The sequence below is a fragment of the Gopherus evgoodei genome, chromosome 20 (genome assembly GCF_007399415.2).
Source record: "Gopherus evgoodei ecotype Sinaloan lineage chromosome 20, rGopEvg1_v1.p, whole genome shotgun sequence".
Taxonomy (NCBI): domain Eukaryota; kingdom Metazoa; phylum Chordata; order Testudines; family Testudinidae; genus Gopherus; species Gopherus evgoodei.
The window spans coordinates 3,228,239-3,253,038 of record NC_044341.1 but is presented as its reverse complement, the minus strand read 5'-3'; the positions used below and the strand labels follow the sequence as shown (position 1 = coordinate 3,253,038).

At 50.5% G+C, this 24,800-nt stretch overlaps 1 protein-coding gene across 2 annotated transcripts in view; it reads right to left on the bottom strand.

Moving 5' to 3' along the window:
• COL8A2 (collagen type VIII alpha 2 chain) overlaps positions 1 to 24,800 on the bottom strand; it is a 137,683-nt gene that overhangs the window by 14,628 nt on the left and 98,255 nt on the right. For both annotated transcript variants that reach the window (XM_030538788.1, XM_030538787.1), the window contains exon 2: positions 10,972 to 11,156. In XM_030538788.1, coding sequence (XP_030394648.1) covers positions 10,972 to 11,134 — 163 coding nt within the window. In that variant the 5' untranslated portion in view covers positions 11,135 to 11,156. The remainder of the gene's footprint in view (positions 1 to 10,971; positions 11,157 to 24,800) is intronic.

Here is a 24,800-nt window from a genome sequence, read left to right as displayed (position 1 = left end):
GGGGGGCGAGAGGAGACGATGGGGACTAGCCGCCCCCTTCCAGCTCCTTCCACCAGCAGTTAGCATGGCCATCAGATCCCAGTGGGAAAGGTGCGTTCCCGGCAGCTTTCCCAAGGACAGAAAAGGACGGAGGCTCCTCCCCTTTGTATGCTGGTGTCACAAAAAGAGGGACTTCATTGGTCCAGGGCTGTGCTGTGTCCTACCCTGACCCTGCCCAGAAATGCAAACTCCTCCCCTTTCATAAGAACGGCCATACTGGGTCAGACCAATGGTCCAGCTAGCCCAGTGTCCTGTCTCGGCCAGTGGCCAGTGCCAGATGCTTCAGAGGGAATGAACGGAACAGGGCAATTACCGAGTGATCCAGCCTCTGCTGTCCAGTCCCAGCATCTGTCTGTCAGAGATTTAGGGACACCCACAGCATACAGTTACATCCCTGACCACCTTGGCTAATAGATAGATTCATAGAGGATAGGTCCATCAATGGCTAGTTCTTCTTTGAACCCAGTTAGACTTTTTGCCTCCACACCATCCCCAGGCAAGGAGTTCCACAGGTTGACTGTGCGTTGTGTGAAGAAATACTTCCTTTTGTTTGTTTTAAACCTGCAGCCTGTTAATTTCATTGGGTGACCCCTGGTTCTTGTGTTGTGTGATGGGGTAGGTAACTTTCCCCTGCCCCTTCCCAACTATGCAAATTCCTGACCTCTCTCAGCTGTGTGAGCTCTTCCCCCAGTTGTCCAATACTCCCCCCGCCCCCCACAGCCAGCTCCCCTTTCTGGTGTTGGGGATTTATCAGAGCAACCCCTGAGTTTTTAATAAATATTCTCAAATGTGGCCTGGCTGAAAAAAATGATGCTTCATTATGCCCATTTCCTGCCCCCTCCTGGGTGGAAATAGCCACATACAAAGCTTGGGCCACTTTGAAAACAGCTTTAGTGAGAGTTTTGTAAAGCTACAGGCAGCAGGGCAGGAAGAGTGCATGTACCAGGGAGGCAGGGGTCATGAGATCTTCTGCTCCTTGGCTTGCCTGGGGCCTCTGGGGCTAGCAACCCCCCTCGCCAGCCTCACCTCAAGGCTACTGCTGCCACTACAACACTCTGCGGATAATAGGGCCGTGCAGTCTGCAATGCCAAGCAGAGCAAAATGGCCTCCTCAGACCCTGGAATCCGGTGACATCAGAGAAGGCGAGGCAGAGGCCAGGCTTGTGCAGTCTGGCAAACTCAGATGCAGCTTTCGCTGCGTCCACCAAAGACTAATGGTGATGGCAGCCCGGTCCCTTCTTTCACTCCTCCTGTCGTTATGTTTCGGGGCTAGGAGGTATTTCATCGCCTTATTACTTGGTCTTTGGGTTTCCCTAGCAGCCGGCAGCCCCAGCCCTGGCCCGGGACTCTGCTGAGCCAGGCCGCTGTGCAAACAGAACAGAAAGACAGTCCCTGCCTGAAGAGCTCGCCAGTTTGTGGAGTCTCTCACGGCCTCATTTTCTGGTCCCTCGCACACTGCGCCCTTGTCTTGTTCTCACATGTCCCATGTACTGTCCCCCCCGCTGAGGCAGGCTATGATCTCCAAGCACTGGGTTACTGAAAGCCCAGAACCTTCTCCCTGTGAGGTACCAGGGTGTTACTGTCCCCCCTTTTAACAAGTGGGGAAATCGGGGCATGGTGCGCTCGAGTGACTCATCCTCAGCCACACGCAGGGTCAGTGTCAGGAATGGGAACAGGATCCAGGCATCCTGACTCCCAGTGCCAAGCTCTGACCACTAGATTGTCATCTTGGTTTTATTCAATAAGTGGAGTATTGGCGGGATTAGGGGCAGTAGGGTCTATAAATAACCCTCAGCCAGGAGCTAAAGGAGTATTTTTTTCTCTTTGTGGGTGTTATATAAAGCAGGATTTACCAAAGCACCAGCAAATCCTGTATGTGTTACTTACGCTGTTGGGTAAGACAGACAGATGTAGGGGAACGTGCCCATCACCGGGGCATCTGCCTTCATCACAGTGACCCTGCAAGCCAAATACCACTCTCCTTGACAGAGTCACACCTCTCAACAGCCACGAGGACTGACGCAGCCTCTGGCCTCTTTTGGGCCTTCACTGCAGTTCTTGCTTGCCCTAATCTGCTTTCTCGCTCTTACAAAGCTCACATTAGGATGACCAGTTAGGTGAGCTCAGAGGTCTGTCTGTCACTTGATCCCTCAGAGCAGCAGTGTCATTCAGTGGATAGCACCTTGGCCTGGGATGCAGAAGATGTAGGGTCTATCCCTTACTCTGCCACTGGCTTAATGTGTGACCTTGGGCAAGTCATTTCCTTTGTGCCTCAGTTTCCCCACCCACATTCATGCAGCACTTAGCACTGTAGGTACTACTACCAATGACAACTCTGTCTTGTATGTGGCTAGAGTACATAGGAGAGAAAACCCAGCAAAGAGATATTTGACTCCAGTCCCATCGGCAGCTAAAACGTTCCTTTTTGGTGGGGCTGCCTGTAGAGTTTCTGTCTCTGGCTGGGATTCAGAGAACAGACTCCCAGCAGCTGGAGGGGCGGAGAGCTTAACTCACTTCAGCTGCAGCTTTTGGTGTGTTTTTTCCCCTGCCGCATGTGCTGACCTTAGCTCTTGATTAGCCATTCAGATTCCTCGTAAATCAGGCACTAGCAAGCTGGCCTTCTGCAGCCGCCTGCAAACCCCTCAAGAAGTTATTCCTCCTGGAGCCAACACTCCCGCCAGGCTGGAGGGTCCAGCCCTGAGCTAGCGGAGTGGAGCAGGCTCCAGAGGTTTTCCCTATCTGGAATGAGCCTGCAATCCAGCTTTCATCAGCTAGCTAATGTTCCAGCACTGGGCCGCAGCACTGTGTTGTCTGCGGCCGTATTTATGAGCTCAGGTACTTCTGTGATCCGCTGCCGACACTGTGCAGATAAAGAGCTCCTGGCAAGGGCCCTGCACCAAGGATGGATTGCATCATCATTTGTACTCAGGGCTGCCCAGCCGATCATAAGCACTTCTGCAGTGTCCAGCGGTCCGGCCCCGCCAAAGCCTGCGGCGTGCTTCAGTTTCCCGGGCACTCTCCACCGCATGTTAATTTCCAGAACATGGGTCAGGACTCCGTGACCAGTTACACGGGTGTCAGATCTGGCGTCACTTCACTGATGTCACTGCAGATTTATACGGCTGCAAATGAGAACAGAGGCAGTCCCCCGGTGTGCGCTGATCAGCAGAGTCTGCTCCAGCCAGGGCCTTCTAGAGAAGCCAATCCAGCCCCAGGTCAAGGCAACTATCACGAAAAACCCAACAACTTGCCATGAAGAGCAGCTGCTCCAAATCCAGATCAGGTTAGAAAAATGGCTATGTGTAAACGGCCCTTTCTTTGTCACTTTGTCTGCTCCATGCGAGGCTTTGGCTCAGTCAGATCCGTGAACATGGCTAGGGTGCAGGGACCAGCATAGACTCATTCTTTCCTTGTGCTCCCCCATCTGTTCGCTGCTTCCGGCTGTTGTGTCTCATTCGAGAGGCTCTTGGGACGGGGACCGTCTCTATTACGTGTCTGTACAGTGCCCAGCACCATGCAGCTGCTACCACAATACTAATGAACGAGCACGAATCAAACCCCTTTGAATGCCATGCAGTGGCAGGCGAGGGAGCTGTTGCGGCTTTGCCTCTCCCGTCCTCAGGAGAAGGCCCAGCTCTCTGCCCACTTGCTGCCCAACCAGGAGGGACGAGGTGCAAAGGGCTCAGCTGGACTCTTTGATCCCAGGGCCACGTGGCAGTGCCAGCAGACAGACCACGGCTTGGTTTGGCCTGCAGCCCTGCAAGGGAAAGGAAAGTCTGCTGCCATTAGCTGTAAGGAAAGGCTTTTGGTGTCCTGGGTCTTCCTGAGCAGTTGCTGCCCAACATGACTCTGGACTGACCTGCTGCTGCCTGGACTTGGGAAGGCTTGTTATACAGTCTGCCCCCACTGCTCCACTGGCCCCTCAGTTCCTCCAGTAAACTGCCCCCCATGACTCTCCTCCAGAGGGGCTCCCTGATTATACTGGAATTGAGGAGCCAGTGGAGCTGGGAGGGACAGTTTGTTTCGGGAGCAGGGGATCCAAATAACAACCGGCAAAGGCAATGGCCTTTGCCTCTGCTTGCAGGAAACCACCCCCTCTCCCAGGCGTGTTGGATGCTGCAGTTTTGCCACCTAATGGCTCCTCAGTCCTATGCATCGCTGAGGGGTTGGGCAAGGAGCTGGGTGGGGATCCCAATGCGCACAGCGAGGATTGGCTCCAGGGCAGCGCGCCAGCTCACACTGCATGGCCCCAGCACCATTGTGTGTAGAGAACCAGCAGCTCCGCTCTCATGGCAGGGCCCTGGGAACAGGCTGATTGAAACCACAGCATCTGGGGTTAGGAAGAGAACAGAGGAGCAATTATTTGGCTGCTCTTGGAGCCTCAGTGCGGAGCCTGTTCCTCCCGACCCAACAAGGCATTTCACGGGAGGTGCTCTGACGACTGACACCTCCCTGGTGCAAGAGTCTATGGTTAGCGTGGGAATGTTAGGAGCAAGGTTTGAAGGCTGCCTGGACCTAACCTAGACACTGTGGATCAAATCTCCCGCGGGTGGACTGCAGGATTGGGGCCTGGATTTGCAATGCTCCACAGGGCACGGCTCCTTACTGCAGGGCTGTGTTTCCCCATCATCCATGCATTATAAGGCAGCATCTCGGGCTGTCCCCTGCTACCCCCAGAGGAGCCATGATGCTCCAGGAGTCTGAGCCAAACCAAGGTTATTGCTAAAACGCACAACGGCAGCCTCCAGGCCACGGCACCTGTGCAAGGAGAGATCCCAGCGTCGTTCCTCAGGAACTTCGCAATGAAGGGCACGGGGTTGCCACAATGCGGTAATACAAACCGGGGTAGATCCTCAGGTGGTGTAAATCAGCACTGAAGTCAATGGAGACAATATACATCACTTGAGCATCTGGCCCAAGGATTCCTGCCACCCAAGTGCTGGTTAGTCACCTGTGATCTCCTCTAGTGGCTGGTGTGCCCAGGTGAGGGATTTACCAGAAACTTCCTCCCTTTAGAGAGAGGATGGTTAGTCTGGGACTGGGGAGAGGTGAGGCCAATGCCCAGCTCTGCCACAGACTGACTCTCTGACCTTGGGAAAGCCACTTAATCTCTTTGTGCCTCAGTTCCCCATCTGTACCATGGCAATAAGAGCCCTGCCCTGCCTCCTGGTGAGGGGTGCTGAGGATAAACCCAGGAAAGCTGGCGAGGTGCTCAGATTCTGTGGAAAGGGAGGCCAGAGAAGAACCTAACATGACAGACAGACTGAGGTAATTAAGCTGGAGAATATTCACATGCCGCATTCCCACAACCTAATTCCAAGGAGACCCAGCCCCAGAGTGCACCGCCAGCCTGTTGGGCATTCTCCTCGGCTCCCTGTGCTCTCTGCCAGTCAGGTTACACAGCACTACCGGCAAAGTCTCTCTTGGCCAAGGGAGGTCATTATGTGAGCTCAACAAGGCTTCCTTGCCCCTTCGTCTCCAGCTGCTGCGCTGCCGGAGAATGTCAGCTGTTTAACTGGGACAGGCAGCCTGGAAATCCCTACTCTACCCTGGGATTGGTGCTGCTGCGGAATTTCATCAGCAGTGAATTCAGGGTGGTAGAAGCAATTCTTGGTCACCCATGTCACTGTCACTAAATCATCTGAAATTTCCCTCACTGGCTGGCTGTTTGTAACAAGCAGCTGCATTTTTCAAGGGCTGTAATTTTAAGCTACTGCAGCAACTGGGCTGGGAAAATAATAATCAATAACAATTAATTCCCACTTCTCTAGTACCTTTCGTTGAATGATCTCACAATGGGCCAATTCTGGAGCTCTTAATCAGTAATAATAATAATACTTAGCACTTTTCATCAGTAAATCTCACAGCATTTTACAATGGAGACAGTATCATTATTCCCGTCATATGATGACAGACAGCTTGATGTAATTAAGCTTGTGAATGTTCACACACATGCTCCCCCCTGCTGACACAGTACAGCTTAGTCCAACTTTGAGAAATGGCAGAGGTAGTGAAAAGTGGGGATTTTTCCCATGAGACCTGATGCGCAGCGTAAGGGAAACACATCTGATAAAGTGGGTTCTAGCCCACGAAAGCTTAAGCCCAAATAAATTTGTTAGTCTCTAAGGTGCCACAAGGGCTCTTCATTTTTTTTTTTACACTGGCAAACTGTGGCATATCCCTCTTGCTGGCTGGTCCACAAGAGGACAACAGCCCTACTACTGCTGCCAGCTAATGGAGTTACTCTTTTGGCTCAAGTGGTAGAAGACAGCTTTGCAGCAAAGTTTACTACATCAGTAGCTCAGGAAGCCAAGTAATCCATTGGCCCTTGTTTGGCAGAGTGTAGAAAAACCACCTTTTACTAAAAACAATCACTGTTTTTAGAGACAAACATCTGGGCAAAGCCATCCCTTTAAGGACATTTAATTAACACACACAAAACACACTGACAGGCTTCTGTCCCGTTGTCCTTCCAGGTTAAGAATTCCATGCACCTGCGTTTCGGATCTAGCAGAAGGGAGGGTGGGTAGAAATGGAGGTGAGCAAGAGGGAGGGGAATGCGTGGCCGGTTGGCAGGTGTTTTGCCCAACGGCTGATCACACAAAGCAATGACCTCAGCTCCGTCGGCATCCCTGCCCCACTGATCGGCACATGTCGCTTCACAGAGATGGATTTAATGTATGTGGGGCTTCTAGCCTCCTGCTCTTTGAGGAGAGGAGAATGCTTTCTCCCGTTGGTTAGCTGGATGTGTCAGGGCTAGCCCGCAGGCTTCTTCCCTCCTGGCTGGTGTGAAACGCAGCTGGGGAAACTAAAATAGGCAAAGGATTGGAAACCTTGCTGGAAACGTGGAGCATAAGATTGTGTCCCGGGGACGCATAGCTTGGGGTGGGGTGGGGGAAGGGATTCTGATCTCAGGTTCTCTGCTATAAATCCAGATTGTCTCAGGGTTACTCTGGGTCTGAACCAGCTCCCAAGATCAGAGCCTGGCCATGGTGTCGCTGGGCCGCCTCACGGCCACACTGGCCCAGGCAGGTGTCAGATTCAATCTCCAAAGCCCCTGAGGCGTCCAGCATGGGAAGGGATCCAAAGGAGAAGGAAAGCTCAGCACCATCCACGTGGCGCACTGCTTCAGTAAACATATAAACTGCTGTGTGCTAGGGATGGTCACATCTTCGTCCTAACGAACACGGGCAGGCCAATTGAGAGTAGAGCTGTGGTCATGTAACCCTCTAGGTATTTAAAGGACAAGTCCCTTTAGGGAAAGCAAGAAAGGGGGAAAAGAGGCAAAGTAACTTATCCCAGGCACCCAGCAGGACAGTGTCAGAGCTGGGCCTTAATCTCATGTCTGAATCGCAGTCCTACCTTGCCTCTCGGACGCTGTGGTATGGCTCCCTCTCCCCATTCCTACCAACACAGGCAGTTTTCTCAAGAACATTCCCACAATTCCAGCAGCCCTTGCCGCTGAGAAAGCAGCTGCTCCCCCCAGCAAACCCATTTACTATTTCCCCATGTAGCCTCCACATATGCGAATTGAATCCCACAGGAATACGGGCAGAAGAGGGTTTATGCACTGGGCTGTGGTACTGCATAACCCATGCTGGGATACCAGCTGCCCCTGCCCCGCCAAAGGCCATCTGTGTATCTGTGTTTATCTTGGCGTGTCTCCTGGCTTCTTCCTTCTCAAGAACCACACTTGAAAGAGAGCACAGCTGGGAAAGGGGCTGCAGACAGCTACAGGCACCCACAAGCTGTGGGGAGAGGGAATTCAGAAAGGCTTATGTGAAGGTCGGGTGGGGGACACACACACAGAAACAGGTAACTTCCCTCGCTGGAGAAACCTTCCCCAGTTCAGCTATCTGCAACTTCCCAGACTCACATGAGCAGAGCAGGTGAGAGAAGCGAGAGGCGAGTGTGAGCTGTGTGTGAAGATGTTCTGTATCCATCACAAACCCCTCTCCAGGGAATCGGCTGCAGCATCTGCTAGAGATTTGGATTCATTTTATGGGCACCGAGAGGCTTTGAGAACAGGAACATCTTCATGTAAACGACCATATGCGAAAAGAGGGGGATGATGAAAAGGTGGACTAGGACATGGAGTGGGTGGATGACAAGTCTGGGGGACCTACTCCATACTGGGGGACGTGGTTTGCACTGCAGGCACTGCTAGCTATGTGTAAATGGCCCAGAAGCCAGGAAAAAGCTGGGAAAAGGAGCTAAACTCACCTTCTTTGGGCATAAGCCAAATTCTAATCAATGGAGGCCAGGAGGAAACATCCCCTGGGGGCAAGATAACCCATATCTGCAGGGTTCTGGTTTCTTGCACGTCTCTCTGAAGTAGCAGGTGCTGACCACACTTGGAGACATGATAGTGGGCTAGATAGACCATGGACCCTGGTCCATTCTGCAGCTCTTCTGTTCCTGTGGAAATGCTCTGTTCTGACATGTGATAATCATGGTGAAAAATGGGTCCCATGCAGCCCTGCTCCTGGGGGAGATTCCCCAGGCTCCAGCAGCCAGTGGGATGCCTGGCCACAAGCCACGGGACTTGCTGTTGGAGGACGCACGCTGGTTATGGGGGCAGAAGGTCAGTATGTGGGTAGATTTGGAAATAGGGACAGAAAGGGAAGGGGTGAGGGATCCCAGAACTAGCTGGGATTGTCTTCGATGGACTGAGCCCCAGGAAAGTGCTTCACGGTACTTAGATGCAAAGTGGAGGCCAAGTGCTGTGGAACCCATCACAAAAAGAACCTGCAGCTTTCCACGTCAACATCACTTGGAGTCTTTAAATCAAGACAGGCTGTCTCTCTAAAGAGGCTGCCGAGGTTCCACCCTGAGAGATGGGCCGGACTGGAGGCAGGAGTCCCAGCAAAGGGCACCTGCCTTGTGTTATACAGGAGCTCAGACTGGATGAGCAGCAAAGTCCCTCCTGGCCATAACATCTATGAAAGGCTTCTCTCCTAGCAGAGCTTTGCACCCTGTCCCCACCCTGGTACCCCTGTCTGCCCCACCAACAACACTGCGACTGCCCATGCCTGCAGCAGCCCCCTAGGCAGGGTACCCTGCAGGCAAACAGCGAGTCAGGAGCTGGCGTTTCAGGTGGCTCTGCTAGCTCGATGGGGATGGGGAGTGCAGCACGACTGAAGGGTCTTCGGGGCAGGGACTGTCCATTACTCTGTGTTCATACAGCACCTTGCACAGGGGGGCCCTGATCCCGGTTGGTCTCAGGCACTACCGTCAGATAAATAAATACTACTATTCAGGGGGAAGTGATGGCTGTGTAAGGGATAATGACTCAGGGAGCAAAGCATCAGAAGATGATTAACAGAAGATCCTAGGGATCCGGGCTTAACATTTTAGGGCAGGGCCAGGGGTTGATTAGACTGTGACTGAAGCACCAGTTTGTCCAGGGTGGACTGGACTGGTCTGGTTGGGTGGAGATCTGGTTTATATTGAGCGAGGAGGCTGAAACCTAGGCAGGGGTTCTCCATATTAATGGGGACCCCACAGATGGATTTGGCCCACAGGTTACCTTAATCCACCCCCTGCACCCCTTTAGTCCATGTTATTTGCCAGGCACCTTGGTTTCCCCAGGCTGGCGGGTGTGCCCATGTCACCTATGTTACTCTGAATCTCCACGCTCCTTTCATGCCAAAAGGCCACTAAGCCCATTCCTACCACCAGGCTCCATTCTGCCAGGTCAGTACAATTCTGATCATGCAGAATCACATAACCATGATCTCCAAATGCAATTGCTCTGACAGTGGAGTGGCTTGGCTAGATTTTGAGCCCAGGCCCAGAGATTAGCAGAGGGCAAGGCTCTGCCGTGGCTCCTGAGCCCACGGACCAGATAGAACTGATGACAAATGAGTAGGGACGAGGCTGATGGTCTGAGGGCGGCATTTGCCTTATTTTGGTAATGCAACAAAGTAACAAACCATCGTCCCCGAGGAGTCTTGTCTGGTCCCTGCTCCTGACCAACTCCAGCCCTGCGCACGAGACAGACTGAACTGAAATGCACAAAGCTAGTAAGTCCTTCCTGGCCCCCACCACTCAGCCCCCCAGCAGGTGCTGCCCACTCCGCCTTCCAGAGGGGCTCCCTGGTTTTGATTCATTCTGTGAAGAAAGCCGATCCTCCTTTGAGTGATGTCATGGCAGCAGTGACGTCATCAGCACTGGCTGATGCTCTCATGTCGCCTCCTGGGAACAGGGCTACGCTCAGGGCTACAACAATGCTGTATCGAATAGCCACTTATGTCAGAAGGCAGCTGGGGAGTCAAACTAGCTGTCATCTTGCCAGCAAAAATGCCTCGTTGCAGGGAGACCCCCAGCCTGGGTCAGACCCGTTTCCGTTTCCAGGTATGTTCCGTCAGAGGCTGGTAGGCATGAATCACATGAGAAACTCTCGCCTGGCCTCGACTAGACAGCAGCTGCCTTAGTCCAGCTATCAGAACCATGGCTGTTTATGGCCCAAGTCAGCAAAGCATCTAAGCACATGCTTAACTTTAAGCACGTGCTTAAGTCTCATTGACTTCAATTGGAACTTAAGTGCATGCTTAAGTGCTTTGCTGAACTGGGCCCCATCCTTTGGCCTGCATGTGTTTATGCAGATAGGGGCATGGTGAGAGTCCCACTGACACATCCATGGGTGTAACAGATGCTATAAAATGCTAAATTACTGACATGTTGCACTTCCATCTGAAGGTCTTCTTGGATCAACAAAAAACTTTAAAAACTTATGTTATGAGCAATAACTGGGAGCATTACACAAGGGGTGAATTTTCACCCCATTTGAGCAGCTGCAGGTCTCCAGATCTTACAGGCTGCCAGGACAGTGTTATCATTTCTGCCGTTCGTCACATCCCCAAATCAAACCTTCCACCCCAGGCTCCCTTTAAACAAGGCCGAGCACCTTGTGCAGAAAAGTGCCCCTTACCGAGATATTGCCCTTTGCCTTCCCGGAATGGGGGGCCCAGGGGCCCTTTCACCATGGGCTGCATGTATTTCACTTGAGCGTATCCTCCACCTCCAGCGCCTCCTCCGGACACTGAGTGGATGCCAGCCACAAGCAGCAGCAATGAGACAGCTTCGGAGAGCATCCTGGCTTCACGGCTAGTCTTCCTGTGGAGAAAACGGAACATGGTTAGGGAGACATGGAAGCCTAGAGTCCCTTAAAGGCCATGAATAAAAGGGACTCGGGCTGTTGTAGCAAGTGCTCCGTTTGGAGTAGGTAGGTGTGAAGGTTCCCAGCCTTAAAATCTTCCCATGGATACGTAGTTTGCCAGGATAGAAACCCTTCCAGCCCTCATGGTCTGTGGGGATGGGTGTGCTAGAAGAGTCTGAACAGAAGACACTGCTGACCTGTGCAGACTTGGGGCTGGACCTACACTGTGTGCAGTGACGTACATCAGTGCAGAACGGGTGGCTTCTGCTCTGCTAGCAATGTGCACCCACGTTGCACCGGTGCAGATAAGGGCCCAAAGTGCAGGGCAGTGAAGGCTCAGAGGACATGAGCTTGGCATTTGCAGCATCCCAAGCATTCCTGATAAGCTGCGTCAGGAAGCTGAAGTGATGCCACGCAGGCTAAGGCAGCTTTATCTATGTATCCATGGGAAGATTTTAAGGCTGAGCAGGTCCTTAAAATGACTGTTGTCACGTGACAGCACATTGCAGCACCCTCTCCTCTCCATTGCATCTCCCTTGTGCCAGTCAGAACTGGACTGAGAACCAAAGTAATTTCACACGCGGGTCTTCAAACTGCTCTTCGAGAGTCACAACTGAAGGGACCTGGGCCAGATTGGAGCCAGGGTACCAGAGCAGAGACGCCGTGTATCAGATCCTACAATACCAATAGCTGACTACACATCTGATGGTGAAGGAGCCATTACCATCTGTGGGTTAGGTTACAAAACAATTGACTCCATCTAGCAAAAGACTGGGATATTCTGGAAAATGCCTGTTAAAAATGCAGTAATACAGATTTAACTGGGAAAGCTAGTGAGTATAGAGAGAAAGGCTGTTCTTGTGGGGAACACACCAGACTGGGTCTCAGATGATCTAGATTAAATTCCAGGGTCTGGCACAGAGTCACTTTGTGACCTTGAATAAATCTGTCAGTTATACTGGGCCTCAGTTCTGCAGCCTGTCAAATGGGTATACTAATTCTAAACCCTTTGTGACTTTTGCTTAGGACTTGTGCACACATGAAAATTAATCTGGATTAAGATAAAGTGTGGATTTAAAATGGACTAACTATTCCTAGTTACCTCCAGGGGTGGATGGTCTTCTTCCAGAATAAAAGTGCCATATTCTGAATTAGCGCAACCCACTTCCAAAGTGGAACACGAGCATCCACACATGGAGTTAATCAGGAATAGTTATTGTGGTTGCAGAATAACTCCTCACTGTAGATAAACCCTGAAATGCTCAGCGCCTTGGACAATGGGGCCTTGAGCTTGGCTGGGACATCTGGCTGCTGTGGTAATGTAACTAAAACAATACTACTAAGGTACTTAAGATATAGTTTCAAAAGTTACCCAACAGAATGTTCATCTCAGGTAAATTATATCCGTGTTTAAAAAAAAAAATCCCTCTGAGCTGAGAGTTGTTGTCACCTCTCTCTACTGAACAGGATTTCCTCTAACAAAAAACGTGTGTGCTTAGGATTTGGCTCTCGAAAAGATTTCAGGTTCCAAGTCCGGGCCTCACTCTGTGATTGAAACCTTAGAGGCACAGAGCTCTGTTTGCTCTCAGGCTGGACAGTGGGTTCACAAATGCCTGTAGCTTTTGGCGGCCAACAGCCCGAAAAATTAAATGTCAGAAACAAATTCCCACTCCGAGGTCTGCTAGTGTTTGTTGCTTTCCGCTGCAGTGCTTTTTAAACAACAGGAGTTTGTTTGGTCAAATACTTATGAGAACCTTGGATTGTAAAAGAGGTTATGATGCTCTGGACCACCAGACTCCAACTTGAGTACCTGTTTATATAAAATAAATACCCTCCATGAATACATCTTTCCTCTAGCAACACTTCCCGTGCCAGGCCAGCCCGAAACAGAAGGCTGCAAACAGATTGATTTGCACGAACGAACATTTATTTTCAGAAGCTTAAATAACACACAGCGCCAAAGAGCTGATCCTCGTAATAACTGAACCGTGGTTGCTATTAATAAGAATTAAGTGCTTGGCCTTTCTGTTTCTAAGAAAAAAAACAGCAGAGCAGTTCCTCAGCTGGATTTGATCGGCATTTCCTGAATCATTGCCACTGAAACAGCAGCAGAAAAACAAAACCAAAATACAACAGAAGTGAAAGAAAGAAAAAAGAGAAAAGAAAAGGACGAAACCCAGGACGGGGCAGTTTCTGATGCTGCAAACTCTAGGCAAAGCCATCAAAGGTCTTTAATGAAGACCCTGAGCCTAGCAGCACTTTTCTGCTGCCCCAAAGAGTGTTTGTGAAGTCTCGTTTTATTAGCTCGACCTGGAGAACAGTGCTCCTGCGATTCCACATGGCTGGCAGCTAGGTGGTGAGCTGAGTCTGGCGTGCCGACGTGCTGAGGTAAAGGGTTTTCTCTGGCTGCCATCTTCAGGCTTCTGTGTTTCCACACAGCCTTCTCCTGGCCCAAGGGGAGGAAATGGCTCCTCGCAAAACGAGGACGAGACCCGAGTGAGACTTTCTGGGGCTGTGGAGCTCACAAGCGCAGCAGGTGGTTCAACTTACTGGGGACCACGAGGGAGAGGGTTTGCTCTTCCCGGCACCACAGACAATGAGCAAGGTGAAAACTGGAGGCCTGGCTCATTCTGCAGGGGGTTCATGCCTCTGTTGGATGCACTGCTTTGTTAGTAGCTAGCGGGGTCTAGTGCTTAATGGACAAACTTGGCAGGCAGGAGACCTGGGTTTTATTTTTGATCCTGCTACTAAGTCACTGAGTGACTTGGGGTAAGTCACTTCCCTTCTCTGTGCCTGTTTCCCCTGGGCCAGTGAGGGTGACCTACTTCGCTGGGGGGCTGTGAGGTTTAATCTTGGGGATCTTCCTATGAAAAATCCTAGCGATGCAGACAGTATTGTTCCCAGGCGGCAGAAAGAGCTAAGCTCAGAGGCTAGGCCGCTAATCGGACCTTAAAAACATCACTGGACCCAAGTCCCCATGGGAATCTGTGCCCAAACTTTGCAATTCCGGTTTTTTAAGACTGGCCCAGGACTATGGCCCCCAGAACTGTGGGTAGATCTGAGCAGCTCAGAGCCTGGCAGGCACACCCTTGCTGAGGTGTCTCCCTAGCATCAATGTACTTAGACCCAGGCAGTTTCACAGAGTCTCTTCCTGAAGGCCCAATCAGTGTCCTTGGTTAAAAGAGAAATGGAGAGGCAGACAGAATGCACACATCATTTGAGCACTGGGACTGTCTGAACTTGCTTTGTGGAAGTGAGCAAAGATTTCCTCCCGGGAAAGCAAATGAAAAACGGAGGCCGGGTCTACGCTACAAAATGAAGACAACCTAACTTACGTCGGCATACAGCTGCCGCGGTAATTACATCGCTTGTGCATGTCTACCCTTTGCTCCTTGTGTCGGCTGTACTGTCAGTGCGGGGCATTGTGGGATGGCGTCTGAAAGGTAGCAACAGTCGATGTAAGCAACTGACATCAGGTCGAAGTAACTGCTTCGACATTGCCTCTATGCCTCTCGTGGAGGTGGAGTTATTAAGTCAGCGTAGCAGGCAAGTTATGTTGGCAGGAGCAAAATTTTAGTGTAGACACTTCCATGGTTAGGTGGATGTAAGCTGCCCTGCATCAACCTAACTCTGTAGTGTAGACCAGGCCAAAGATAAGCCATGAATGTCAGAGACTAGATCTGGGAAATCAGACTTCCATTTGCAGGCCAGTAACAAACATCCTACATGCTTAACAGAAGGTTTCCAGAGAACGTGAGATAGGCGTCTCCACCCTCAACCCATCCAAGGAAAGAGCCATGAAAGGGAAAACTAGAAGGGACATTTAGATCCCTGCTAAGTGGAGAACAAGGGAGAAAGGCAGATCTCCAGGGTTATTTCCAATCTCTTGAGCTCCTATGGAAGTGCCGAAGTGCAAACAGAGGCAGCATGACCAAGGTGACCTATGTCATGAGGCTGTAATCTAGGAAACTATTAAACAACACTGGAAAGAGATTTCCTGGAAAGCTCCACGGCTGGGCTCAAAAGGAGAAAATTATTTTGTGGCCTCTAACCCTGAGGTTAGAAGCTTCAAAGGAAAGCTCAGAAGCTGGCCGATCCTCAAAGCACCGCTGGTGTCCCATGGGAAACATTCTATGAGGAAAACCTCTGCTTGCATATCATAGATTTTCAGCATCTTTCACCCCCTCCTTTTTTATTACCAATGCGACTGATGTGAAAATAGGTTCTCTCTCATGGAGTTGTTCAATGAAGGGAAGAAGTGAGGAACAGTGACCAGGGTAAAAGGTCTGGGAATCTCTTTGACAGACTGTAGGTGAGTCATTTCCTCTTTCCATGCCTCAGTTTCCTCATCTGTAAAACCAGGAAAACTGTTGAAACTGGACAAACACTCTAGAAGCTGGTTAAAAAACAAAAACAAAAACAAAAAACGCTAAATTTTTTTGCAAGAAATTTTCACAATTTTTGGCTGAAATTTGTGCAATTATTGACCAACTCCAATAACGACCTTTCCTTTCCTAAGCAAAGCCCCTTGTGAGCTAGAGATGATGTGATTCAAGGATGATGCATTTTGATTATCTGCTTTTTTTTCCCGTGTGATCTCATAATTGTCACTTCGTGATGTCATAACTATTGCCAGAACCAGCTGATATAGCTACAAAAGAAAAAACATCCTGAAAATCCAATGTTAACACCACAATAATATTCCCCCTTGCTTGGATGAACTCCAGACCCAGTGCAGCCAATGAAAAAGCACCAAAAACCAGGCATAATTGTGGACAGCAAATTGTTCGTGAGCTTGCAAAACAACTTAGCAGCAGAAGAGATCTTAGGTTGCATGTGTGAGTATCCCATCACGGGGCCACTCTCTGTCTACAGTACTGTAGTGACCACACCTGAAATATGGGGCCAGATCCTCACATGGTGTAAATTAACATAATTCCATTGAGGCCAATGTAGCTATGCAGGGGAATCTGGGTCCTTGCATTCAGTTTGGGGCACCTTTCTTACTAGAAAGATGTTGACAAACTATAGAGAGCTCAGAGAAGGGCAACAAAAATGGCAAGAGGATCCAAGAAGAGAGACTGAAAGAGCTACACATGTGTAGCTAAGTGGGCTGGAACCATGGTAACTCATTTACATATAATTAGCAGGCATACGCACCAGGGTGGGAGGGAGAGGGAATATTTAACCCAGTCAAATGAGATGCCACTAAGAGTGACAGGATGAAATAAAAAATAGGTCAAACATCTGGAGAACTTCTTACATGCATGATCTCCAAGACAGTGGAGGAATCTCTCAAGGGAAGGGGCTGAAGTCCAGTAGTTGGGATGTTTAAAACTAGGCAGAAGCAGCCACTAGAAAATACGTCGAAGGAAAGAGTCCTGCTATGGCCTCTGGGAGGCGGCTTGGATAGGACCTTGCACTAGCTACTCTAATTCCATTTCTATCTTCATGACTCTCTAGGAGTGACCATACAGGTGATGACTTAGGTGCTAGAGAACAGAGCAGGCATGTTTCCTTGGGGCCAGCTGAGTCTAGCTGCTCCCTATGGGCTTTGGGAAGAGGTTGGAAATCCCTTTGGTTTTGCTGTTCGTGACACCGGGGCTGGATTCAGGACTAAGTTTAGGGGAGGCTGTGTGATTGGGCGGATGGGGCACAGGCCAGGCAGACAGGAAACCTGGGCTTTATTGACGTTGCTGCCCATTCCCCCTCCCACTGCCTGTCTATTTAGAGGGTGAATGCTCCAGGGCAGGGACGGTCTCTCCCAGCGCGCCTGTACAGTGCCTAGCCCCATGCTCCTTGGGGGGGTTACCGTAACACATGTAACAAACCCTACTGAAGAGTCACTCCACCAAGCTCAGTGGAGTTGTATCAGCATGAAGCTGGTGTGAGTCAAGTCTTGGAGCCTCAGAGCCTCTTCTCCAGCCTCCTGCAGCCCTTTGCCCACTCCCACAGGGCACAAGCAAGCTAGATGGCAAGCATCACAGCCTGTTTCTGGACCCCTGCGTATCACCTTGGGGAGCAGAGGCTGCTTCTCATCTCCCCACGCACCGCAGCCTTGCTGGCTTGAGACTCCACATTCTTCCCAAAGCTGCAAATCTTTTGCTTAAACCAGAACATAGACACAGTAATGAGCTCCCAGCTGCAGGGAGTTCTGGAGTTTGGCCGATGTCGTGTGCATTTTTCCCCTGCAGTCCTTGAGCTGAACCCCAGGCACAAACCCAAAGGAAAAGCACCCATGCCAGAGACAAACACAAGGCTCTGCCTGAAGCTGCTATGATGATTATTGCATTTCAGTGGGTCAGTACCAAACAGAACAGGGAATTAAAAACGCAGAAGGCTCAGACCTGCAGCTTTATCTTAAGACAAACACAGATCTCTACCAGCAGCTTCCTAGACTGGCACCCAGTGCAGGTCTGCACAGAGCAGCTAGTGGCATGGGCGGGTGCATACGTCACCCCCAGCCTGGAAGCTAAGAGACCGAGCAATCGAGACACACTCTGAAGCTGACAGCTCTTGTTATTGCACGTACAAAACAGGCAAGAAGAATGAGCTTTCTGGGTCAGGCTCCAACGCTCCCATATGCTCTGCTCCTTTCCGGAGCGCCTAGGCTTGGCCTGGCTTTTGGAGCTGGGAATCTGCCCCACCTAAGCTGCTAAGCGTCCAAAGCCGACAAACTGTACATCACGCCCCCGCTCAGCCTGGCCACGATCCTCTCCCACTTCGCTGGGGCAGGCAGGGTCACAATGGGGAACGCGCCCACACTTCTCAACCATGAGGGGCTCAGGACGATCCCCAGGAAGGGTTCTCTGTTGGGCGGGTGAATAGCCCCCAGCTTCGTGGGGAAATAAACCTTTCCCAGCACGCTCTCCAGTCAGAGATCCTCTCTTCTTGGCACAGGCTCTGCATTGAAATCCAATCCGGGGTGGGATGGCACACAGAGGGAGCTGCCATCACTGAGTTTCACAGAGGAAGGAGCAGCATGTTCATAGGCTATTTCCCAGCCCGATGATGCCCTGGCAGTTATCCCCACACTGGGGTGAACCAGGAACCGTGTCCCTTTGATGCCACCCTCTCATGGCAACAATGCAACAAGAGACCACAGGAGGCAGCACGGCTGGGGGTAGCACACGGGAGTGGGACTATGAAAACATGGGGTCTATTCCCAGCTGCGTCACTGACGTTCTGGGTGACTCTGGACAAGTCACTTAAGCTCTCTATGCTTCAGATCCCCAGCTGTAAAATGGATATTACCTTTGCTTGGTTAGTTTAAGATTGTAAGAACTTCAGGGCAGGGACTGTCTCTCGCCATACGTACTGCACCTAGCACAATGGGGCCTTGATCTTGACAGGGGGTTGCAGATGCTACCGTAACACATTTAATAGCAACTGCTTGATATTTGCATAGCAAGGGCTGGTTTCTGATGAGGATTGTCCATGCTCTCTGCAGTTCTCTCCCTTGGCCGCGCAGACATCACAGCTACACCAATTCCTTTATTGCTGACCTACACAGTCAGCCCTTTGCTGAGCAAGGGGCAGATGTCCATTTTTAGATAGGCACAGATCCACCTCCTGTACTTCCCATGATCACTGCAGAGCTCCTCCAGAGGTAACACAGGCGCTATGTGCAAACATAACCTGCTGGCAGCGTGCACCATGCTGTGGCAGCGTGTCATTCCCTAGGATTCACCTTTCCCAGTGTTCAGATTTACACACCTCTATGAACTGCTCACTATCACCTCATGATCGTGCTTAGTCAGAATCTAACCTGTTGGTTGATGCCAAGGGGCAGCCTGGTGCCTGCAAGCCAGTGTCTGGACCTTTTAAATCTCAATTTCCTCTCTGGGCTAACCCCCGTTCCCCTCTGTACATTAAAACACCCTGGGAAAGCTCCAACTCAAATGTTTTCCAAAAAAGACCTTTATAGCTGCCTGGCCTTTCACTTGCTGCTGCATTGGGGAGGCATCGTGGGGAGAGGTCCAGTGCCAAAGGCAAATGGGTACAAGTGAGTTTGCCAGGACCATGTGTTTCACGTTCCTGCAGCGTGAGAGCTCTTGAACACAAGGCAGAGAGCATCATTAGCGCCACTTCAGGGGGGAAGGGAGTTTAGTTCCTCTCTTTCAGGAGACCCCCTTGCAAAAGCCAGGAGAATAAAGCAGACCGTGGGCTCTGCCAAACCTGCATCAAAAGCAAAACAAAACAGCCGCTTGAAAATAAATCTCTTTGGCTGGATTGTGGTGAATGGCTGTCAGCTCAGAGGCTTGAAGGACGTTGCATGTTTCCGATGACAGCTGTGTCTGAAAACAAGCTCGCTGCTCCGAGATTCCTTTCTTGGGGACGTTTTGTTTTGTTTTGGTTTTTGCACTGAGTATTGGAAACAGATGCATTTTAAATAGATCCTGTAAACCCTCCTGCCATACGTTTTTATTCTCTTAAGTAGGAGGGGTAAGTGGGCTTGAAAGGGAAAGACGTGAGCCTTCCAGACTTGTCCCATCTTCCCTGTGGGCAAAATTTCCACCCTAAGAGCTCTGGCTGCCACAGTGGGGCCGAAACACACCCTGAAGCTGCGGTTATGAGTCTATTACAGGCATGATTGACAGGGCTGAGATTACTGGCTAGTTCTGAAAGACAGTAGCTGAAATGGGGATGCTTCTGCCATTTACTGGGCATAATCTCACCCCTGTTTGGTGTACAATGCTGCAGAGCTCATCCTGAGGAGAAAGGGGATGTTTTCTAGCAGCGGCTGACTGAAACGTTGCTGTAGCTTATTAGGCAGTGAACCTAGTATTTAGGGCAAGACCCTGGGCACCAGGACACCTGGGTTCTATCCCCAGCTCTGCAACAAACCTTGCTGACTTGGTCTTCATCTGCATGAGAAATTTGCACCTGTTTAATCTTAAATCAGTTTAAAACCAAGTTAGTCAAACAGGTACAAGCCCCCATATAGACACACTTAGTTCAGTTTAAGAGTGGGTTGTTTCAGGTGAGGTTAAACCGATTCCCAAGTCAATAACAGGAAACCAAACGGGCCTGGTTTAAACCGAAATAAGAGTGTCCACGCAGCCTTTTGCACTACATTGGATTCAAATTGCACCATTAGTCAAACCGTGTAACTCTGCTTGTAAGCCAACCCTTCCTGTATGTGTGAGCAGCACCTAGCACATCGGGGCCCAATCTTGGAGGGGGACTTTAGCCACAACTGCAATGTGAACATTACGTAAGAATGACCGCACAGCAGGCTACTGTCTGTGTAGCTCTGAGATGTAGAGTCCAATGCCTTAAAACTTTTTAATTCGTTCATCCTTCACTGTATTTTAACCCATTGCCAAGGGCACCGAGTGCACTGGATGGGTAAGCTAGCATGCTGGCAGCCATTTGCCCTCTAGTGTGAATAAACCTGTCCTCAGAGACTGGTGAACCTGACAGCTCTGTCCAGACACACCGTTACTGTCCGTCAAGCCGGTGTGTTTTCTAAATGAAGCACCATGAGCCAACATGGCTGCTCATTGGCTGCCCAGTTCTTTGTGCATCACAATACAGTTGGTTGGTCAATTGCCCAGGCTCGGCTGGCTGAAGGCCTGAATCAGCTGTGCAGAAAAAAGGCATGAACAGCCTCCAGCCAACTACTTACAAAAAACTAACAACTTATCGGCACTAGTGGACAAATAAGAAGCAGAGAGAGATTCTGGGTGGCAGGAGCTTCCGTTCAGACAGATTTGAGCAGCTTCCAGTGGAGTGGGGTCTCCGTCCTGGCTGGCTTCTAGGTGCGACTGCAATATAAAAGTTAATGACTCGGGTGACGATGACAACGATACAGGGACAGTTTCTCAGCATTGCTGAACTCAATGGCGCGATCCTGGTCTACGCCGGCCGAGAGCTCTGCTCACAGTAGTTAGTGCTTCTAGGGCACCTGCTGTCAGACAAAGGCATTTTAAAGCCGGTCTGACCTAATGGCTAAACGTCGTGACAGGATCACAGGATGTAGGGGTGTTTTAGGGAATGGAGGGAGAGCGGTTTTTTCAAAGGGCAACATTACATTAATTGCAGTGATTTATACAAATATCTATTAGCCCCCTCTCCTGATTTTTCAGTTCCTTCCCACCCCACACCTCCACCCCCCATCAGAACAGAGGGCTTGGTTCCTGCTACTGGAAAAGTGAATAAGTCAGATGTCATCCAAACCCACATTGCTGGGCAGCCACGAGCTTCCTCTCCCCGCACCCCACGGCCTGACATCAGCCCCTACTCCCAGGCATTCATTTGTGAAACTGATAAATAACCCACATGTGTTTCGACTCAGGAGGACGACGAGGGGGAAGTAGGTAGTGGCAGCTGCCGGGTTATTTTATTTATGGCATTCTGTCACCAACTGCCTGGGCCATAACACGTTCCCCTCCAGTCCCAGGCTCCTCGCTGCTGGAAGCTGCCTCACTCAACCAAAGGTCACAACATACCGATGCCACAGGTAGCGTTCCAGTGATCATCCCAGAAAGGGGGACAGGGAGAGCTGTTCTCTATATGACAATGCAGCAGCAACGCTGTTACAAGGCATTTCCCCTGGCTCCCTCTGTGTGATGGGAGCTGATCAGTGAGCTGCTGCAGCGTTTCACATACTGCATTCGTTCTGGTTTCCTTTAATGAGACTGGGTCACCATTAAATACCCTGTATGATTCATACCCCTTGCCCCTGCAGCGATGTACATACAAGATGCTTTTCAAGCTAGATTGTGCAGAGCATGCATTCATTTTTATACATGCGAATCCTCCATTGCACACCTGCCACTCCAGGTGTGCCTGCTCATATAGGTGCCCGTGTAACCCACACTTACATAGTGTGGTGCTCTCCCATCTCCCTCAAGGGGCTGGGCTATATTGAGGTTTATGAGTCTGCTCCTGGCTTTTAGCTCAGGCAATAGCTGGTTTTAGATGCAAAGGACCCAGATCCAATCCCTGCTACTGTTGACCCTTGTAGGGCATCACATTATACATGCATCACCCATGTCACCCCAGCCCTTGAGATGCACACGTCAAGAACATGCAGAAATACTCACTGGCCCTTATTGCCTTCAGCTAGTAACAGAGATGGCCTTGGAGTGCTATGTGCAAATGATAATGATTGTACACCTAGTGCCACATTAACCCTGCACAAATCAACTGAACAAGAACTGGTTAGTAAGAGGGTGAAAAAGGTCTATAAAATCATGAGTGGGGGGGGGGGGAAGAGTGAAGTGTTATTTACCCCAGTACCAGGGGTCACCCAATACAATTAATAGGAAAGTTTCAAACAAATAAGCAAACAAAACCAAAACAAACAAGTACTTCACAAAACGCTCTCATTGCCAGGGGATGTTGTGAAGGCCAGAAGTCTACCTGGGTTAAAAAAAGAATTAGATTAATTCATGGAGCGGGAGGATGGGACCATCAATGGCTATTAGCCAGGATGGTCAGGGACGCAACCTCAGGCTCTGGGTGTCCCTGATCCTCTGATGGCCGGAACCTGGGAGTGGATGACAGGGGATGGATCACTCAAAATTGCCCTGTTCTGGTCATTCCCTCTGAAGCATCTGGAACTGGCCCCTGTCAGAAGACAGGCTATTGAGCTAGAAGGACCTTTGGTCTGATCCAGCCAGCTGTTCTTATGGATGATGGCTTCCATCTGCAGGTATTAAGTGGAGCTGGGTTATTAAGGGCAACATCATGACTGTGTGCGTTATAGCAGCGCACAGAGGCACCCAGGGTCTCGTTCTCCTAGGCTCTGTAAAGACCCTGAGTGAGACACAAGTGCTGCCATGATACAGAACAGCCAGAAGGGGCTAGTTTGCTGCCCTCAGGACACCCGGTATGGGCTGCAGACAGGGTAGAGCTGTGCTGTAACTGTACCAGGTTCTCCCAGGAGATGCTAGGAAACGCTGCTGCTCGCCTAATGAATTGAATCCGGCTCCTGCTGCTGGAAACCTGCCTGTTTCACCCCATAGGATCAGAACGCCAGGTTGCTACTGCCCATTAATACTAACCCCATGTCACATGGGCATCTCCCCCTGATGTGAGCTCTGCTCCCACATGGACTCCAGGGGTCAGCCACTACTTTTGGAAAATGTCCTAGTACATCCTAGAAACCCAGGCCTTGTCCTCAGCAGGATTACAGCCATGTGCACTCTACTGGTGCAACAGCACAAATCACGTGACAAAGTGTCTGCACGAGAGGCGTGCACTGGTACAATTTCACCAGTGTCAGTGTAGGTGAAACCATCCAAAAGGGAGGTTTTACATGCACATTATCAAAGTCCAGCAGCCCTTTCTCTGTGTTATGGCCCAGTGCAGCGGGTTCCACTTGCATTCACAAGGATCCCGACTGGGGACACGAGCCGGAGGAAAAGCAGCCAGGTAACACCACTTAACAGTGAGCTAACCAGCTGCTGTTATTCCCAGCAGTCAGCAAGGCCACCAGTAATTAGGCTCCAGCAGCTGCTCATAAACCACTGCACCAGGTACACTAGGCTCAATTTACAACTAATCAGAAGAGTGTAGCAATTAACCCTTGAAGTTCTGCATGCAGTCAGAGATCAGGTGGCTTTGGTCTAATTGTCTCGCTTAGCCACTCTGCTACTCTGCTGTAAGGACACAGCCAAAGTGGTTACAGAGCAATTTTAATTCGGTGTGTATGCAGCTTCAGGGACCATGCCCTTGCCTGATTGCTTCTGCCCATCTATGCTCTGCATTGCACATGAATCAAAGCACATTGGGGTTTCTGGGGGTTACTGCAGCTCTGGGGATCTGGGCTGACATTAATAATAGGTCCCTGAGGTGAATGTCCCCTAACCATTCAGAAGGGCAGGAGGGTTGGAATTTGAACCAAGTTCCAAATTTAGCAGCCAGCATGTCACTCGAATGGGACAAACTAAAATCCCAACTCCCAAACCACCTGAACAGGAGAGTCCAGGTTGAGATCTATGTTCTGTGGCCTGGGCACATCTGCCTGTGTAAATGCAACTGTGCTCAGAACTCACCGCTGCACCAATGCACATTACGGACAGCTTGGAGAGCACTACGGTGGACTACAGCAGCGGGCTGCAAGTCAGGCTTGAAGGGCATTGGTAGAGCTGGGTGTGGGGATCCCACAACTGGAATAATGGGCAGACTGCAAGCTGGGATCAAAGGCAGAGCTGGGCAGGGCCAGGACTGCAGATCAAACATTGAGGTTCATGGGCAGAGCTGTGGGTGGAGAAGTTTGCACAGCACTTGTCCACAACATGCCTTGTTCTAGCCGGTGCTATTAATGCGTCATCTCCATGATCCCCAATCACACAAAACGACAACCACGGTGCTTGGAAAAGGTCACTGTGCCCTGCTCAGGTGGCTTTACCCACAGCAGGGATCCCAGCCATGGTGTAGCTGCCCTGACACTGACCTTAGTGCAGGCCGAGGGAACTGCTATAAACCCCGATTAGCTCCAGTGCAGCGGAACCAACTTTCACATCCATAATGCTCATTGGTACAGCGGCGAGCTCTGAGTACAGTTGCATTTACACAGGCAGATGCACAAATGCAGCTGTGACTGCAGAAAAGCTGCAGTGTGGAGGCAAACTGAATGGTGTTACTTA